This window comes from Schistocerca serialis, chromosome 4 (genome assembly GCF_023864345.2).
Source record: "Schistocerca serialis cubense isolate TAMUIC-IGC-003099 chromosome 4, iqSchSeri2.2, whole genome shotgun sequence".
Taxonomy (NCBI): Eukaryota; Metazoa; Arthropoda; class Insecta; order Orthoptera; family Acrididae; genus Schistocerca; species Schistocerca serialis.
Genome location: NC_064641.1, coordinates 628051386 through 628070691, shown reverse-complemented (window position 1 = coordinate 628070691; position 19306 = coordinate 628051386). Strand labels below are relative to the sequence as shown.

Genomic DNA, 19306 nt, shown 5'->3' with positions numbered 1-19306 from the left:
ACCGTAACGAGAGATGTTCTACAATTGTGGATTAAAGTTAAGTATTATATCAACTACGTACTTTATTTGCAATTCTCAAGATATTGTCCTGTTCCAGACCTCAGGCCGGTCAGCGTGTAATTAAACGCGTGCATTTCGGCCTCCTCTAGAAACACAGTGTTGGCTCTTCTGCCAACACTACAAAGGACATGGCCATGCAAACACGTGACCTCAAATTTGGCTCTTAGGTTGTGAAGTTGCCCAGTGTCAAGGTAGCATCGTTGTCCCCTCGTCCTGCTGTGCAACAAAACGTCAAACTCTCGCCTAAAGGGGCGAAGCTCCCCACTACACTACTGGCAGGCGGGAAAGGACAGAAGGAGTACTCCCGAAAAGACATCCTGTGTCCCTCCAGCCAAACAACACCCAAGTCCTCCTATAACCAGAAGGGTTCGAAGAAGTCCGCTAAAGACAAGCGGTCTTCTCCTTCACCAACTCGAAGATCCTGCTTAACGATGTCACCACGTGGTCACTTAGCCTGGCCGGCCTTTCTTGCCAGTGCGCACCACCAACCGTTTCTCAGCGTTGGACACCGCAGACCGATCGTACAAGCATTCTGATGCCCCTGTGGTCCCCAGGAGCAGGATCCTCCTGCTTCTGTGCCCTGTAGTAGCGAGTCTCCACTGGCAGTCTCTCGGCGGCCACCGAGTTGACACCCCTACATCTCTTCCTCCTTATGACTGTCCTCCAATGGAACGTTCGTGGCCTTTGGTCCCACAAAGAGGATTTATGGCTGCTCCTAGCATCACAGCATCCCCTTGTACTCCGCCTTCACGAAATGAAATTGTGCACTCAAGAACGCTTTGAGCTTTCACATTACTTACCAATTTGTTTTGACCTTTTCGCTGAGGTCGGCATCCCATCTCATGGGGGCGTCTTGCTGCTCATACAGGATAACCATAGTCAACTCATCTCCCTGACTACCCATCTTCAAGCTGTTGCCGTTCGCCTTTTCCTTCCCCACCTGACTTTCTTCCTCTGTACTATTTATGTACCTCTGTCCTTCGATGTCACCAGGGCAGTCTTCCTTCAGCGTATTGGTTAGATACCTCCCCCATTTTTGCTACTTGGTGACTTTAATGTGCATCATCCCCTTCGGGGTTCTCCCAGGACATGCCAGAGAGGTGCCCTCGTGGCTGACATTCTTAACCAGCTCAGATTCTTCTGCACCCACTTTCATTTCTGACTCCTCACACACCTATTCCCATTTGGACCTATCCTTTTGCACTGCTCAGCTTGCCCATCGTCTTGAGTGGTCCGTTCTTTCTGACACCTACTGGAGCGACCATTTCCTGTTTGGTCTGTGTCTGCTGACTCCTACCCCATCCATATGCATGCCCAAATGGCAGCTTACTAAGGCTGACTGGCAGCTTTACTCCTCCCTGGCGACCTTCGCAGAACAAGATTTCCTCAGTTGTGATGACCAGGTGGACAATCTCACCATTGTTATCCTTACTGCAGCAGAACATTCCATTCCTCGCATTTCGTCTTTACCACGTTGTGTCTCAGTCCCTTGGTGGACTGAGGCATGCCGTGACACAATTTGTGCACAGAGACATGCCCTCCGCATTTTTAACTGCCACCCTATGCGAAAAACTGCATTTATTATAAGCAGATGTGTGCAAAGTGTTGTAGAGTTCTTCCGGATAGCAAAAGAGCTAGTTGGATTTCATTTAGTTGGATTTCATTCACTAGTTCTTTTAACAGTTACACACCTTCCTCTGTCATGTGGGCCAATCTCTGACAGCTCTCTGGAACCAAGATCCATACCCTCATTTCTGGCCTGACAGTAAGTGCCGATGTCATTGTGGATCCTGTTGCTATCTCAAACACCTTGTGCCGCCATTTTGCGGAAGTTTCGAGCTCTTCCCATTATCACCCTGCCTTCATCCATTGGAAATGAGTGGAGGAGGCACGGGCGATACCCTTCTCCTCTCCAAATCACGAGTGCTACAATGCCGCATTCACTATGGGGGAGCTAGATAATGCTCTCTGTTCATCCCGGTCCTCCGCCCCAGGGTCAGACGCTATCCACATTCAGATGTTGCAGCACCTCTCTCTTGTGGGCAAGCACTTTCTGCTTAACACATACAACTGCATCTGGGCTGAGGGCACATTTCCTGGATGCGAGCCACCATCATATGCATACCTAAGCCCGGTGAGGACGAAAACTTTCATTCTAGCGACCGCCCCATCTCTCTTACCAGCTGCATTTGGAAGGTGATGGAACATATGATTAATGCCCGGCTGGTGTGGTGGCTCAAGTCTCACCATTTACTCACAAATGCACAGTGTGAATTTCGAGCGCGGCATTCTGCAGTTGACCATCTCGTTGCTTTGTCCACCCATATCATGAATGGTTTTCTGCTGAAATCCCTGATTGTGGCTGTGTTTATTGATTTGGAGAAGGCCTACCACACCTTCTGGAGAACTGATATCCTCTGTACTCTTTACACAGGGGCCTTCCGTGGGTGGCTGCCCTCTTTCCTTCGGGCATTTTTACGAGACCGAGTTTTCAAGGTGCGTGTGGGTTCTGCCGTATTGGACATTTTTATTCAGAAAAATGGTGTGCCTCAGGGTTCCGTCCTGAGCGTCGTCCTCTTTGCTGTCGCCATTAACCCAATAATGGCCTGACTCCGGATCCCTTTTTGTCGATGATTTTGCCATCTATTACAGTTCTCCACAGACCTATCTTTTTAGCAAGTCATTCAGCAGCACTGTCATGACAATCTCAGAGAACTATACATAAGTATGTTTAATGACCATCCAACTACAGCAGAAATTAAAATCCATAGAACAAAGTGCAGTGCAGTAATGAAATTTATGTTTGAACCTTATTCTGAAAAGGAATAGGGCATGGACCTTTTAGTATCCTTATTGCATATTCTAATGATATCAGTGTTAGCAAAATGTTGTGGTCTTGTAATGGCGTATTTTGGTCATAGTAAAACAAGTCTGACATCTACTTTTTTGTCACTTTATGAGCTACAAAACTGATGCTCAAAGTATCAGGTGTGCTGCAAACGTTCAGTGACAGGAAATTATGGTGGAGTTTGTGCCAGGATGCGAAATGAATGTTCCAATCTCATCACGATTCGGTGTGTGTGCTGTACATTACAGTTAGCTATCTGATCAGCTTCAGAGTGTTTGCTGATGATTTTGACTTATAACTGATTTGCCCATCTCTTATATGTCATTGCATGACAAATCACTGTTTGCCACAATAAATGATAGACATGAGCCTAGAAAACTTGTTCATGTATCCCACAGCAGATGGCTTTTGGTAAGAAGTGAAGTTGCTCAAATTGTAGAACAATGGCTCTAACTCCCTACTGTGTTTGGTATTGCGAAGTCGGAGGAGAGTAATTATTCTGCCATATTCCTACAGTCCATGTACGTAGATAAAAAACTTTTTGTTTATCTCATTTTCCTTCATCCAGTTTTGGCCTAAGTGCACTGAAGTGCAAAGGGTGAATAACTTGTTTGAAGCCTGGGCTTCAGATCCATCTAGAAGACATAATGGTTTCAGTGGAGGGCATTGTTAAGAAATTCATATCCCAATATGCAGGAAGGGTCTCCTGACAGAGAATATCATGAACATTTATGATTTGAAACTGAGGGTAATTACACAAATTAAGACTTCTACAGAGAAAGAAACTGAATTTAAGCAAAGTTGCATTACTTTCCTTCTTAAACCTTATGCGGTTGCGCGGCTTTTTGTAACGTTAATAGTGTTGCTAACACCCCAAATAAAAGTGGCTATAATGACGTTGTGCAGCATATCACTGATATGAATGTGTTTACTTCACAAATGGCCATTTAGAATGTTACCTCCCGGTACATTATCGTTTCATTGAATATTACCTTAGTATTAAATCAGGTTATTTGAAATATATGCAATAATTCCCATTTTCTTACAATATTTTGTTTAATTAGTTATTTCTGTTATTCTTCATACTGTATTACAGGCATAAGGCATTATACATATAATTAAACATTTGTTCAGTCAACTCATACAAACATTTTATGAAATCGGTCACAATCACTGGCTGCAAGGGGTGCGTTATTGTAACACTTTCCCCACACATTTCTCATGTGCTTTACACACAAAACTTTCAAACATCAAGCACAGTGCGATTTAACTCATATCTTTACTCCGAGGACAAACTGTGCATCGCTTGGGCGTAATTATGTATTCTTTGTTCAGAAGGTGGTGCGTAGTTGCTGTCTTCAATTCCCGCCATTTTAGCGGCTTTCCGTCTAACTTGTTTAGGCAGGGAGTAATTGGCTGCTGTCTTGCACACTATGGGATTTACTAATGACCTTCCAACATCACGTAAAAACATTCTTCAGGAAATCCTCTCATTGTTATTATTTGCATATATGATGAAGGCATTAATGCAAGCAATGTCAATCATTTGGAAAAATAGGGTAAGTGGTCAGCATGTAGTTTTTCTTGAGGTTGAATAAGTAGCAGACATTTCATCTGTTGTGTCCACAACTGTTTTGGTCTTATTGTACATTGTTTCAATTTCTGGTTTCTTTTCCTCCCACAGTATTAGTGTCAGTGGCACTGTCATGATGCAAAGATTAAAGGAGAATAACGTTTGTGCTCTTCTTTGGCACATATGAAACTACGGTGATATCCTTTCTGAATCCAAAAAAGCTGTTTCTAAGTTCACAACCTCTGGTGCAAACCAAGTCTGGAGTGCTTCCTGTACATTCGGTAGGCCGCACAAGTCTATTTACTATCTCCTTAGGAGAGTTTGACAGTGCAAAGGGACCCTCTGTCTGTTTCCCAACATTGATTTCCATCCCCAAAGTGTACCATGTCCTTGCATCACATAGGTGAAAATCTTCAAACCATATTTCGCAGGCATTCTCGGTATATACTGTCAGAAACTGCATTTGCCTCAAAATGCAACCAGTTGTTCATCCACTGTCATATATTCATAGTATAATTACTGACACAATTTGACATGAATAATTCAAACACTTTTCTGAATGCATCTAGGCGATCAAGTTCTCTACGCTGTGGTCCGTCTCGAATATCATCGAATCTCAAACAACGCAAGAATAAACGAAGGTACCATAAACTCAGTGTGGCATGAAATATTGTAATTCCAAAACCATTTGTGTTCCATAAGTCTTCCAGATTTTGGTTTCCTGCCCTGTAATGACCAGCAACTATCAACAGACTTAGAAGAGATTTGATTTCTTCCTCATTTGTTGGTTTGACATCATGATCTCTTGTGAAATTTGATGCAGTGTGTTGCATGTAAAAATTTGTGCATGATGCAATCATTATAATTATTATGTCATTTATAAATATCGAAAAACAGTCCACAGCAGTTTTCGCAGATTTTGTGATAGCTTTCACACCAGGGAGATGAATAATGAGGTCTACACTTCTAGTTCTTACGTTGCGACTAGGACAACTTTTCATCCATTTTGTAACCTTATTCTTTCCAATAAAAAAATCATGCTTGCTTTCATTATCCGCTGCACTTATTTGTGGTTCCAGTTCCAGATTGTCTTCATTCTCCGTTTCTGTATCACTGTGATGAGAGAGAACTTCACAACTGTCTGTTTCTTCCTCTTCCTCTTCTCCTCCTTCAAAAGTTTCGTCTAAGACCACTTCCAGAAGCTTCCACACTCCTTCTTGTTCCATTATGTAACGACCCATAGCTGTTTTAACTGCACAGAGTGACAAAATACAAGCAGCAGCTATGGAACACAACTGTGCGCTTTCTCGCAGCACTGCAACATAAAGAGTCGCGCGGGATGCCAGCAACATCGTTGTGTTTTCTTGGAACTTGCGCTTCCAATGTAGATTCTATTGTTACTCAAAGCTTTCATATTACGTCCTAGAAAGATACCAAAGAACATGACGTTACACTCATATCTATTATGTAATAATCCACCGATAAGGATGACTGGGGTGTTCTGAACACCCCGCGCGACTGCGTAAGGGTTAAGTCACGTAGTGAACTTCAAACAAGACTTCCTGGTAATGTTAAAGTTTTGAGAAATATGTCAGTGTTGTCAGTTTCAAATTCTTTGCAACTAGTCAAAGAATTTCTTGTACCAATAATGATGCATCTAGAAGACCGCAACGAAACAATCACAAAGGCAGAATGTAAGTGAGAAAATTTAACATCTGTTAAATGGAAAAAGTTCTGATATCCTGAATTTCTGACATGAGGTAGCAAAATATAAAGATGCTTGAGGTGTTAATCTGTTTGAGAGTTTAGTGAATGTAGCAACTTCTTTACTAGTATTGCCATGGTCAAATGCAGAGGTGGGAAGAATTTTCAGTAGCATGAACATTGTGAAAAACAAACTGCACAACAGAATGTGATGAGAAGTGTTAAGCTCAATAATTATAATAAAAGATGGCTTAGTCAGGTGGGAAATTGTTGTAAAAACTGCAAGCTTTATCAGAAGTATTAAGCAAATTACAAACTATTGCTGCATACAAGAGTGATGTTTCGTATCTTGCCCACAACTTCAGCTTCATCTTTGAGAGCCACAGATATTTTGAGCATGACTGCATGCACACCTTCATTTCTATTTATCACAGAACTTGAATTTGAACCTGAAGTTCCAGCAGGATTTTTTGTTTAAATAAAGTACTTTACTCTTTTGTTATCTTTGATTGGTATTAAAAATGTGCGGTAGATAAATAGTATTACAAATAACATTTAAGTGCTTGCCTTTTAATGCCTATAAATATAACAAAATATCCATACAATCTGACTTATTTCAATGCAAAGTAGCTTATTTTCGAATGCCTTTTAGTGGGATTTTCTCCGAGGCATTTGGCGAGACTGTTTACACTTGCACTTACTGTCAGTTTATGGTATCTGCATTCTGCACTTTAGTTACTGGGAAACAATACCTGTCAAAGTATTTCAACCACACTGAAAGTCATTCCCTAGTATACAAATAGTTATTTTTGGTTCTACTTTTACATTAAGTACCTTGTCGGTTTTATCTGTAGTATTGTCAAGTATGGGTCAGACAGCTATGAATGACAACAGAACATTAACATTATGATTAACAGAACATTCTGCTAATTTTGTAATTATTTAATTGGGTGGGTAAAGAAAAGTAATGTTGAGAAACATCATAAATAAGGCCAGCATGTTGTACACCTTTCGAAAATACTGCTGATTCTCAGCATAAAGAATCATTTGTTGGGACATTTTGAGGTCCCTAGTCATTATTGTAAGGGTTTTCAAATCTATTGCTCTCGTAGGATGTTTCTGGAGATTGACTTCTGTGAGCAGGAAAGCTTAGTAATATAAAGTAATATTCCCCTTTCAAATGCACATCTGTCCATAACTAGCAGAATACCGTAATGTTCTGCGAATCTAAGCCGCATCTGAAAAATGAGACTCGAAATTAAGGAAAAAAATTTTCCTGTATCTTAAGCTGCACCTGAAATTTGAGACTCGAAATTCAAGTGGAGACATAAGTTTTAGACCGCACCACCAAATCGAAACAAATTTGGACCATTGTAACAAGAGACACAATTTAGGTCGAGCGGATGAAGATACAGCTACAGTAGTTTGGTTCGAGTCGTAAGCTTAGCAGTTAAGCCATTGCTATGCGTCAGGCGCTCCGTCCGTATTTAGACGGGCGCCCTTCCTTTTTCACTTACTTCGTCTGGTTTGAATTGATTGCTTATTTTGCTTTGATCTGATAAGTGCCATTCTCTTTGTTATGGGTGTTTGTCACTCTAAGCTGCAAACGCATTATTGTACTGTCATGCATTGTTTGTCACTTTCTGATAATGAGTGTTTACGACCTGTCGCCGCTCATGGCATGCCTTGCTTTTGTGTGCTCTACTGCCACTTACAATTAAAAAAAGAGGAATTGTCTCATTAGTGAAACAATGGCAAGAGACTGTTATTTGTTGTTACTTACACTGCTGCTTTCTTTGATAGTGATCAACAAGAACCAAATAATAGTCTGCGTATGATAGAAAATGTTCTGAACGAGAATTTAGGGAAAATTTTTCTCCGTTTGAAACTCTTTGCAGACTCCTCTTTAGTATATTACATTCTGCACAGAAATTAGTCATCTTAGATTTAAAAATCTAGTCAGTTGCCATTTCTGATTATATCACTATTCAGCATAAGAATAGTAATATAAACTTGACATGATATGTATATTCTTCTGCATTTGCTGTCGTCTCACTCTAGTTTCTTAATTTATTAGGCAGACAGGATTTGAATGAGGTAGCAGCAAACACGAAAAAATACATGGCATAATGTTTACATTTGTTTTATTCATATGGTGAAGAGAATACTGCACATGATTCACGATTCATAAAAGTTCCTATTAGCAACCATCTCTTGTCATAGGTAAGAAAAAATTCAGAACGTAGAATTGGCCATATTGACATACATCCCAAACAATCTTGCCATTCGGATTTTCGTAGTAGAGTTTCAGTGATGACTTCAAATGCAGAGAGTGTTGTTGTCTTCAGTCCATAGACTGGTTTCATGCAGCTCTCCACGCTTTTCTATCCTGTGCAATGCAGAGTAGCAACACTTATAAAATAAGAATGAAAATAACTTAGAGATTAAACGCAGAAATTTAAAACAAAATTTTATTAGGTTTGTAATACATCTTATATGAAATGTTTAAAATATCAGTCATGATTCTGAATCACTATCACTCAATTCTTTGTTGCTCATTTCTTCATACAGAGCATCGTCCTCTGTACCATCTATCATCGAACATTTTTTAAATGCTTGTTGCACAGCCTGATTTGGAACACATTTCCATGCATCATAAATCTGTTGGCACACTTGCGACAAACTTGCACGTTTTACATGTCCTGTTGGTGTCAGTTGTCTATTGCTTTTTGAAAACCTGTCTGTGTACGTGCGTTTAAGCTTGTCCTTAAATGGTTTATTCAGACAGACATCAAGTGGTTGCAGAATTGTCCTCATCCCACCTGTAGTAACTGCCAAGTCCGTTTTATTTTCCTCTAATTTTCGTTTAACTGCAGGTGTTGTATGGCCTGGGTACGCTTCTAATACCAACAGACTGCGTAAACCAAGCATTGTGCCAGGATGATGATTCCACACACGCCTAATCCATTCCAGCACCATGTCCTCCAAAAGCCGCCCAGTTTCGTTTGCTCGTACAATTACAGATTTTGGTAGTCTTCTACTTGAAAACTATGAGTGGGGGTAATTTATGTCCATCTGCAAGCATGACGGACATCTGCGGTTTTTCGCCCCCTGATGTAAGAACACTTATGTCTTTCTTTCCTTTGGCGTCAACCGTATGATGTGACGGCAAGTCAAAATATATGGGAGTTTGGTCAGCATTTCCTATCTGACCAAGAAGGTATTGCTTTTCTGTGCGCTGCCTAATTATGAAGTGCTGAAATTCCACAAGTTTTTCTTCATAATTTTTCGGCAGCCTCTGTGCAACTAAAGTTCGCCTCCGAAGTGAAAAACCCCAGCATTTCATAAACAGATCAATCTAGCTGCGACTAGCCTTAAGATTTTCGATTTTTTACTCTCTAGCAATTTCATGTGCCTTAATTTTTAAAATTTCGGTGTTCACAGGCAGGAATTTCTGACGCTGTTCCTTAACAAATTCATTTAAAATCATTTCTAGTGCATGATATCAGCCACACTTTGGCCCACTAAATGCTTTTCTGCTACTTGAACATACAAATAATTTGTCTCTCTGCAGTCGCCATTGCCTGATGTTGGTCTCATCAATCTCATATTGCATACCTGCAGCACGATTAGAATTTGTTCCGCAAAAGAAATAACTCCCCTCTTGACTTTGGCACTATTATGAAAGCACTTCACTATGGTTCACTAACACTAACAAGCACTTCACAAAATTCCACGAAGCAATAGGTGCCGCTACGTGAAAACTTAATGAGCCCCAGTGTATCAACTCGTGCAACAGTCCTAAAGCCTTGTGCATTGTTGGTATTTTTGTGTAAAGAAATTTATTTTTGTTGCCTACGAATATTTGAAAGACTGCTACGTTCGAAGATGAACAATATGGAATTTCTATTTACTTCATTGGATAATGTATGAAAATGAAAATGCAGTTGTCGAAACTCGGGGTGGAGAAAAAGAAGCTCTTCTTCTACCTTTTTTTAATTTATTTACTGACGCAGAGGTTTTGGTGCCAGTATTTATCTTTGTGCCTGTGTAGCGCTGTGTATATTCGACAGCAGAAGTTAGTTGTGGTGGCACCTACCAACAGTTTTCAGAACTTCCACTTACTTTGCACTCTATTCTAAGCTGCAGGAGGTTTTTTTGATCACAAAAACCGGGAAAAAGTGTGTCTTAGATTCGAGTAAATACGGTAGTTCGTTCACATATCTCAGGCATACCACCTTAAATTCCATTATACAGCTGATGGTTGTCCATATTCGCAATTGCAAATACATTCCAAGTATTTCGCAGTGGTCTCTGTATTTACAGTAATTTAGTAGCAACATATTAATAATGTTCTTTATGCTGTGTGAAATGAGGGCTTTTAAAGAGGTGGGGCCTATACAGGCAATCAGTCTTCTGCATACAATTTCAAAGCAAAAATACATAGAAAGACAAGACATTTGGTTTTGAGTGCACTGAGAATCTCTCAAGCATAAAATTCTTTGTGCTGCTCCTGAACAGCTTAGGGTAGCATTTGTGCCATTTGCCACTATTTATAGATGCTACAGTCACAAAATAGGATAAATCACTGACATAAGGGACATCATTTAAAGTAGTGCTTGTAAGTATTATGATAATCATTGGTGTGCATTGGCTAATTCCATGGTTTGGAGCTTTTTCACTCTATTCAAAAGTGACTCAACCCACCTAAGTGTGACTTTTGTGTCTGTTACTGAATATAAATAATGTTTTGCCAATATCTGGATTCTGTAATTATAAACGTGTCACAGATATATGAAAATAATGGTATTTTTAGTATTTGTTGGTAAATAGAGATGATTGTTGAAATTTTTGTTTATTAATTTAGAAAACAAAATGATATAATATTGATTGATTTGCATTTAAAGACTTGTTGTAGAATTTCTACCTATTTTAAAAGCATGTGTGTTGACTATGCATCTCACTGTAAGATGTGTTTTGTAAAGTATTTTTTTTTTCGTGTGGATGGTCAGAGTTTTTCTTGACAAGTCTGTAGTGCAAACTAATCCCTTCCTTTTATTACTTATTTTGGTACTGTATGTATATTCTACTGGTAACTGGGTGGTTTACAAAGTTCAGATATACATGTAAATATCAAATGCAATGCTAGTTATTACTTATTTTGTTGACATATGACTATTCTTTTGTTTCAGAATGTGCAAAGGATATCTTTCAGTGCAATAAAAGAATGGAAAATGCCTTAAAACTTGTAAGTGAAAAACAATCTCGAAGCAGAACTGAAGCTAGAGTGAATGAGAGGGTTGAAGCATTTAAGACAGATTTGTATAAGGGAATTCCAAAATCTGTGCTTGAGAAGGTTAGTAATAAGAAACTTTATGTAGAAGCATTACAATTAAAATCTTCTTTCGTGACTGCAAGACTGCTTATGAAGTTTCCAAGTCCAGTGGTGTTCCCTCCTATTAGTAAAATGAAGCTTCTATATTTGAAAATGTCACAATTACTAAAACGCTCTGGGCTATAGTGCTATATTTCTCGATGGAAGCCCAACATTTTGTTCTCATCTGCAGAAGACTTCTCAAGGGGGTTATAGCTTTTCCAAGGTTTTTTTATGTGCACACTATAGGTAGCTGTTTTTACGTGCTCCCTCACAGAGGCATGGTGTATTCCTATTTTAAACTCTAGTGCCATTGTAGTTGCAGGTTGCTGTTATCTGCTGTTGCTGTCACCCTATCGTGGAAGACATCTTTTTCAGCACCAGAATCTGGATACCAATCAGTTTCAGCCCCCCCCCTCCTCCTGGTTAAAATTATGGAGATGTTTAGTAAACTCTGTGGCCTCTCTGTAGAGACTTCAATGGTATTCACTTGTGGCTGCTAGTAAATGAGCCTTATGAAATTGAATCATGATGTCTCCATTTGCCCCAGCTGTTGGTCTGTCTTTTTCTCCTTTTCTGCAGTTGCCGTACTGCTCTTCTAGTCATTTTTTTTTTTTTTTTTTTTTTTTTTTTTTTTTTTTTTTTTTTTTTACCATCCTTTTAGTAGTATCCACATCCATGTTTCCACAACTACACAATATCCTATAAATTCATACTTTTTCCCCCAGTTTGCAAGCATCTTTCGTACACTTGTTTCTGTATATTTCAGGTGGATTTGTAGTCAGATTTGAATTAGTATCACTTTTCAACATGGTTCCATTAATGAAGTGTTGAAGTTAAAAATTGGGCTTTCCCCTCCTGATATTGCAGAACTGTGTAAATATTGTCTCACAGCCACATATTTCAAAGGGAACAAAAGGGTTTTAGAAATAGAAAGATGGCATTGTTATGGGGAGCCCCATAAGCTCAGTGATAGTAAATTTCTTTGTGGAAATATCTGAAGAACAGGCACTGGAAACTGCCAACAAATAACTGAATGTCTGGTTCCATTTTATGGTTAATATATTGTGGAGGCCCCGGGAGTAGACAACATTCCATCAGAACTACTGATAGCTTTGGGAGAGCCAGCCCTGACAAAACTCTACCATCTGGTGAGTAAGATGTAAGAGACAGGCGAAATACCCTCAGTCTTCAAGAAGAATATAATAATTCCAATCCCAAAGAAAGCAGGTGTTGACAGATGTGAAAATTACTGAACTATCAGTTTAATAAGCCATGGCTGCAAAATACTAACACGAATTCTTTACAGACGAATGAAAAAACTGGTAGAAGCCGACCTCGGGGAAGATCAGTTTGGATTCCATAGAAATGTTGGAACACGTGAGGCAATACTGACCCTACGGCTTATCTTAGAGACTAGATTAAGGAAAGGCAAACCTACATTTCTAGCATTTCTAGACAGAAAGCTTTTGACAACGTTGATTTGAATGCTCTCTTTCAAATTCTGAAGGTGGCAGGGGTAAAATACAGGGAGCGAAAGGCTATTTACAATTTGTACAGACACCAGATGGCAGTTATGAGTCGAGGGGCATGAAAGGGAAGGAGTGGTTGGGAAGGGAGTGAGACAGGGTTGTAGCCTATCCCCGATGTTATTCAATCTTTATATTGAGCAAGCGGTAAAAGAAACAAAAGAAAAATTTGGAGTAGGAATTAAAATCCATGGACAATTCGTCGATGACATCGTAATTCTGTCAGAGACAGCAAAGGACCTGGAAGAGCAGCTGAACGGAATGGACAGTGTCTTGAAAGGAGGATATAAGATGAACATCAACAAAAGCAAAACGAGGATAATGTAATTTATTCGAATTAAGTCGGATGATGCTGAGGGAATTAGATTAGGAAATGAGACACTTAAAGTAGTAAAGGAGTTTTGCTATTTGGGGAGCAAAATAACTGAGGATGGTCGAAGTAGAGAGGATGTAAAATGTAGACTGGCAATGGCAAGAAAAGCATTTCTGAAAAAGAGAAATTTGTTAATATCGAGCATAGATTTAAGTATCAGGAAGTCGTTTCTGAAAGTATTTGTATGGAATGTAGCAAAGTACGGAAGTGAAACGTGGACGATAAATAGTTTAGACAAGAAGAGAATAGAACAGGATGTATGCGACCCGGGACAACCGGGAGATCCGGGAAAAACCCTGGAATATTTTCATCTGGGAGACAACCGGGAAAAACCCGGGAATTGTTTAGAATTTCGGGAATTTTTCATTGTTTTAATTTTCAGTTGAATTTTTGTGATTTTGACTGGTAAGAACAAATACTCTAACAAAGGGTATTATTGTATCCCGATACTGCAGAATAATACTGCAGCAACAAAACATGAACGGGAGGGGAAAAAAAAGAAAATAAAACTTAAGTTGCAAAGGAAATGCGCTGTATACAACAACAAAACAGTGTTCATACAAGCGTCTGCCAACAATAAAGTGTGTCAAAGGCTTTAGGAACACTATGCAATGCTTTATAACAACAAATTGCCTCCGATGAGCGTGACGTGACAACTGTTTAAATTAGATTCATTTGAGCAGTTGTGGGTGGGCTCTTGCGCGTTCACAGTTGAGTCGTGAATGAGTAGTACCTTCTCCCGCTTATGGTTATGGAAGTGTGGCTGGACGCAACTACTTAATATTGCCCCTGTTAGGAAATATCGTAGATCCGAGCCTGATGCACAGAGCAGAGTTGTGGTGGGGAGGTGGGTCGTCTCCACGTGACCTGTGTTTATGTTCAGTGATTTTGTTGTAAAATGATAACAAAACGGATTTTTGTGGCCGGGAGCTATCAAATGAATTAAAATACGTTCGCATAATTACGGCAGGCTAAAATATGTTAATAGTTTCAGATTTTATTTCCACCTTTGATAGTCAAGCATTAATCGCCTTACAGAACAATGAAGTTATTTTTGCCAGTTTGCTAAAGAGATTTGGCTTTTATTAATCCTTTCTACTGAGGCAGCCAATTATTTGAAACAAAGCGTTTAATTTCACACTATTGGCTAGTTTCAACTGGTACTCCAAGAAAATTTACATACGGATGTGCATTTTAAGCCGAATTGTGCATTTTAGTTTGGTTCGCGAAATCTCGACGCTCTTGAAGTATCCTTCGATGTCTTGTTTCTTTTATGAAATAATGTTTGACACGTACGAACATAAGGGCTTCCTGCATCATCGTAGGTGTGCAAGCGCGGTGACGCCAGTTATCTGGCGCTTTCTTGCAACTGCTGAAACGAACCTATTTCTAACAGGTCGCGGGAAAATATTGCGAATAGTGGTTTGAAAAGTGTTACATTCAAAGCAGATTTCCTTTTATGCAACATGAACTATGTGCGACAATGTATGATGAATTTCTTAAATCACAAAGCGTTTGACTCTCATTAGAAAAATCAACTCTTTGAGGACGACCATTTAGAAGAATTTCGAGCCCAGAAGATGAGACATTTGCGTTGTTATTAAAACTTTTACTGGCACATTTGTGTGATATATCTTATAAAGTGTAACACGCGCAAAAAAGATCGACATTATATGTGGAAGCTTAGCTTCTCTTCCAACTTATTAACCTTCAAGACCAATATTATATGTAAATGCTATGTGTATTAATTTAAGCCATAACTTTTCTTAATGGTGTATTTGCGCTACTGAAGAGTGATCTTGCTACTGGCTGACTACATCACGTGTCTTATTGCTGTCATCATCCCGGCCGCCCCATTGTAGCTGGTTACCAAGCCCCCACAGAACGTATCTGTGCCTACGTAGATAAACACCCTCAACCCATTACATGCAGTCTCCCATCCTTCATCAAAGACACGAACCACTTTCTCGAATGCCTGGAATCCTTACACAATCTGTTACCCCCAGAAACCATCCTTGTAACCATTGATGCCACTTCCTTATACACAAATATTCCGCACGTCCAGGGCCTCGCTGCGATGGAGCATTTCCTTTCACGCCGATCACCTGCCACCCTACCTAAAACCTCTTTCCTCATCACCTTATCCGGCTTCATCCTGACCCACAACTTCTTCACTTTTGAAGGCCAGACATACCAACAACTAAAGGGAACAGCCATGGGTACCAGGATGGCCCCCTCGTACGCCAACCTATTTATCGGTCGCTTAGAGGAAGCCTTCTTGGTTACCCAGGCCTGCCAACCCAAAGTTTGGTTCAGATTCATTGATGACATACTCATGATCTGGACTCACAGTGAAGAAGAACTCCAGAATTTCCTCTCCAGCCTCAACTCCTTTGGTTCCAACAGATTCACCAGGTCCTACTCCAAATCCCATGCCACTTTCCTTGACGTTGACCTCCACCAGTCCAATGGCCAGCTTCACACGTCCGTTCACATCAAACCCACCAACAAGCAACAGTACCTCCATTATGACAGCTGCCACCCATTCCACATCAAACGGCCCTTCCCTACAGCCTAGGTCTTTGTGGCAAATGAATCTGCTCCAGTCCGGAATCCCTGAACCATTACACCAACAACCTGAAAACAGCTTTCGCATCCCACAACTACCCTCCCGACCTGGTACAGAAGCAAATAACCAGAGCCACCCCTTCTCCTCAAACCCAGAACCTCCCACAGAAGAACCCCAAAAGTGCCCCACTTGTGACAGGATACTTTCCGGGATTGGATCAGACTCTGAATGTGGCTCTCCAGCAGGGATATGACTTCCTCAAATCCTGCCCTGAAATGAGATCCATCCTTCATGAAATCCTCTGCACTCCACCAAGAGTGTCTTTCCACCGTCCACCTAACCTTCGTAACCTCTTGGTTCATCCCTATGAAATCCCCAAACCACCTTCCTAACCCTCTGGCTCCTACCCTTGTAACTGCCCCCCGGTGTAAAACCTGTCCCATGCACCCTCCCACCACCAACTACTTCAGTCCTGTAACCCGGAAGGTGTACACGATCAAAGGCAGAGCCACGTGTGAAAGCCCCCAGGGGCTCAGCATTCATTTGCTGAGTACGGGCTTGGCGACCCCGGGGTCCTGAGCTGGGGACTGGTCGGCGCCGCCAGTCTCCTGTCACCGTAACCCCCGGACATGCTTCAGCGACCACCGTATGGCGCGGCGGTGGAATGTTGTGTGCTGCGGGGAATGGTAATCTTGGCTTGACTGCCTGGATTGCGAGGAAGGCCGACCTCTCTAAAAACCCCTCAATCTTCCGGTGTGCCCCGTGCCTATGAGATGCATGGCTGTTGAGGTGGAACAGTCGCAAGCGGGCAACCTCTGGGGCACCTGCCGCACCCCAGTTGTATTAGGCTTACTCAGGCATGCGGGGCCCTGTCTGAGCGGACCTTTAGTTCCCTAGCTGCTCGTGGGACCGCAATGGACCCTTCGACCTCTACATTTCCCCCTACCAGTGGCTTGGGTGGGCCACTGGTAGGAAAACACACCCCATCGAAGAAGCGACTTCGTGCTGCGAGTCCTCCAGCGCCTAGTGTTGATCGAGATTTGTCAGACTGTCGTAACAGAGCACATGCTGATAATCAGAATGTGTTTTTGATTATTAAACGGAAGGAGGGTAGCTTTGAGAGGGTTTCTCCCTTTTACATCCACAAGGGTCTTGAGGGAATTGCAGGAACACTTAAATCTGTGAAGCGACTGCGCAATGGGACTCTGTTAGTTGAGACATCTAGTTCCCATCAAGTCGCTTTTCTTCGGAAAGCAACCTGTCTCGGTGAGTACGCTATCGAGACCGAGCTTCACTCCACTCTGAACTACAGTAAGGGTGTTGTGACATGTAGGGACCTGGTGGATATCCCCACAGACGAGTTAAAATCTGAATGGGCTGATGAAGGTATTGTTGACGTGCAGCATATTATGAAACGAGTCGATGGGGACCTAGTCAAATCCGACTCGTTTATTCTCACGTTCAGTTGCCCACGACTCCCAGAGCATTGTTAAAGCGGGGTTCTTACGTTTGCCAGTAAGGCCATATTTCCCCAACCCAATGCGCTGCTTTAAATGTCAGCGCTTTGGGCATACTACGTTGGGGTGCAATGGGATAGCCACTTGTGGTAAATGTGGTCAGCCTGCCCATGAAGGAGCTGATTGTTCATCGCCTGTGAAGTGCGTGAATTGCTCTGGGAGTCACCCTGTCTGGAGCCGGGTCTGCCCCATCTATCTCGACGAACGGAAGATACAGGAGATTAAAACATCGAAGCGCATCCCCTATGGTGAGGCCAAGAAGCTCTTTAAGGCCATGCAACCTCCTGTGTTTACTATGTCTTTCGCATCCGTTCTGAAAAAACCGGTACAAATGGCCACTGTTGCTACGCAAACGGAGGTTGCTAGTGTTAGCACTAATACCTGCATTTGCCAGTGCACTTGTGCTGCTGTGGTTGTTTTGCAACCTGCGGCTCTCCCCGCAACGTTGGACAAGGCTGTGGTTGCTGACATTGGGGTACTTCCTCCCTCTCCCCATATGGGGCCTTCTGCCCAGGCGAGTAATGCTCCACCTGTTGACAAGGCTCTGCCTTCTAAGCCCCCCAAGACGAAGACGCCGAAGCTGAAGGTTTTGCCACCTGCGGAGGCTAGTCAGGGTCGGTCCGATGACGAGGCCATCGTACTGTCTGACGTCTCCCGTGGGTCGTCATCGGAGCTGATGGACATTGACGTCGACCGGCGGCGATCTTCTCGCCCCAGGAATAAATCTCCGGCCAGTACGGGCTCTCCTCCAAAGCACAGAGGCAGGGTGAGAGTTCAGCCCCCCTGATCACTGGCTCCCATATTACAGTGGAACCTGAATGGGTTCAGGACGCATGTGGCCGAATTACAGCTCCTTGTACGAGAGTGCCCTTTGTGCTTATGTCTCCAAGAGACACATTTTCGGGCCACTGATGCTCCTTCTTTACGGGGCTATACCGTCTATCGGAAAGATGATCTGACGGGGGAAAGGGCAAAGGGTGGTGTTGCGGTTTTTGTCCGTGACATGCACCCCTCCTCTGAGCTCCCTCTCGTTACAGACTTGCAAGCAGTTGCGGTTGACCTTCTTGTGGGTCGGAGGCTCACAGTCTGTTCACTTTATTTACCACCTCAGGATGCGATAGACTCTGAGGCTCTCGCAGACCTTATTAGCCAACTCCCCCGGCCATTTCTTCTTCTGGGGGACTTCAATGCTCATAATGTCTTATGGGGCTCTTCGACTACTTGCCCCAGGGGTCGCATTCTGGAAAGCCTCATGATGTCTGAAGCACTGTGCATCCTCAACTCTGGTGCTCCCACTCATTTTTGTACTGCTTCTGGGTCGTCATCAGCTATTGACCTTTCCTTTTGCTCTCCAGCACTCGCGGATTCTGCTCTGTGGGAGGTTGCTGCTGACCTCCATTCTAGTGACCACTTTCCCCTTTGGATTCGCCTCCTGGATGAGGCTATGGCATTTCCGGTACCGCCCCGGTGGCACCTCTGCAGGGCTGACTGGACACTTTTCAGCCAATTGGCTGTTTTGGAACACCGTGCCAGCGTCCACGAATGGGTAGACCATGTTACAGCCGTGATCTCCCATGCTGCTGAATTGTCAATCCCACGGTCATCCGGTCATCCCAAGAGGCGTCCTGTCCCTTGGTGGACCACTGAGTGCCGCTCAGCTATCCGAGCCCGCCGTGCAGCTCTGCGCCGCTTCAGGTGCCGTCCCTCAGCTGACAATCTTGCGGCCTTTCGGGTGGCAAGGGCCAAGGCGCGGCGAGTG

General features: G+C 42.4%; 2 protein-coding genes across 2 annotated transcripts in view; one reads left to right on the top strand and one right to left on the bottom strand.

Moving 5' to 3' along the window:
* The window catches only part of LOC126475450 (D-aspartate oxidase), a 245700-nt gene that overhangs the window by 208627 nt on the left and 17767 nt on the right, over positions 1-19306 (bottom strand). The gene's annotated exons all lie outside the window — the stretch shown is intronic.
* The window catches only part of LOC126475448 (DNA replication factor Cdt1), a 97089-nt gene that overhangs the window by 65918 nt on the left and 11865 nt on the right, over positions 1-19306 (top strand). The window contains exon 9 of the mRNA XM_050103313.1: positions 11378-11541. Within this exon, the coding sequence (XP_049959270.1) occupies positions 11378-11541 (164 nt within the window). The remainder of the gene's footprint in view (positions 1-11377; positions 11542-19306) is intronic.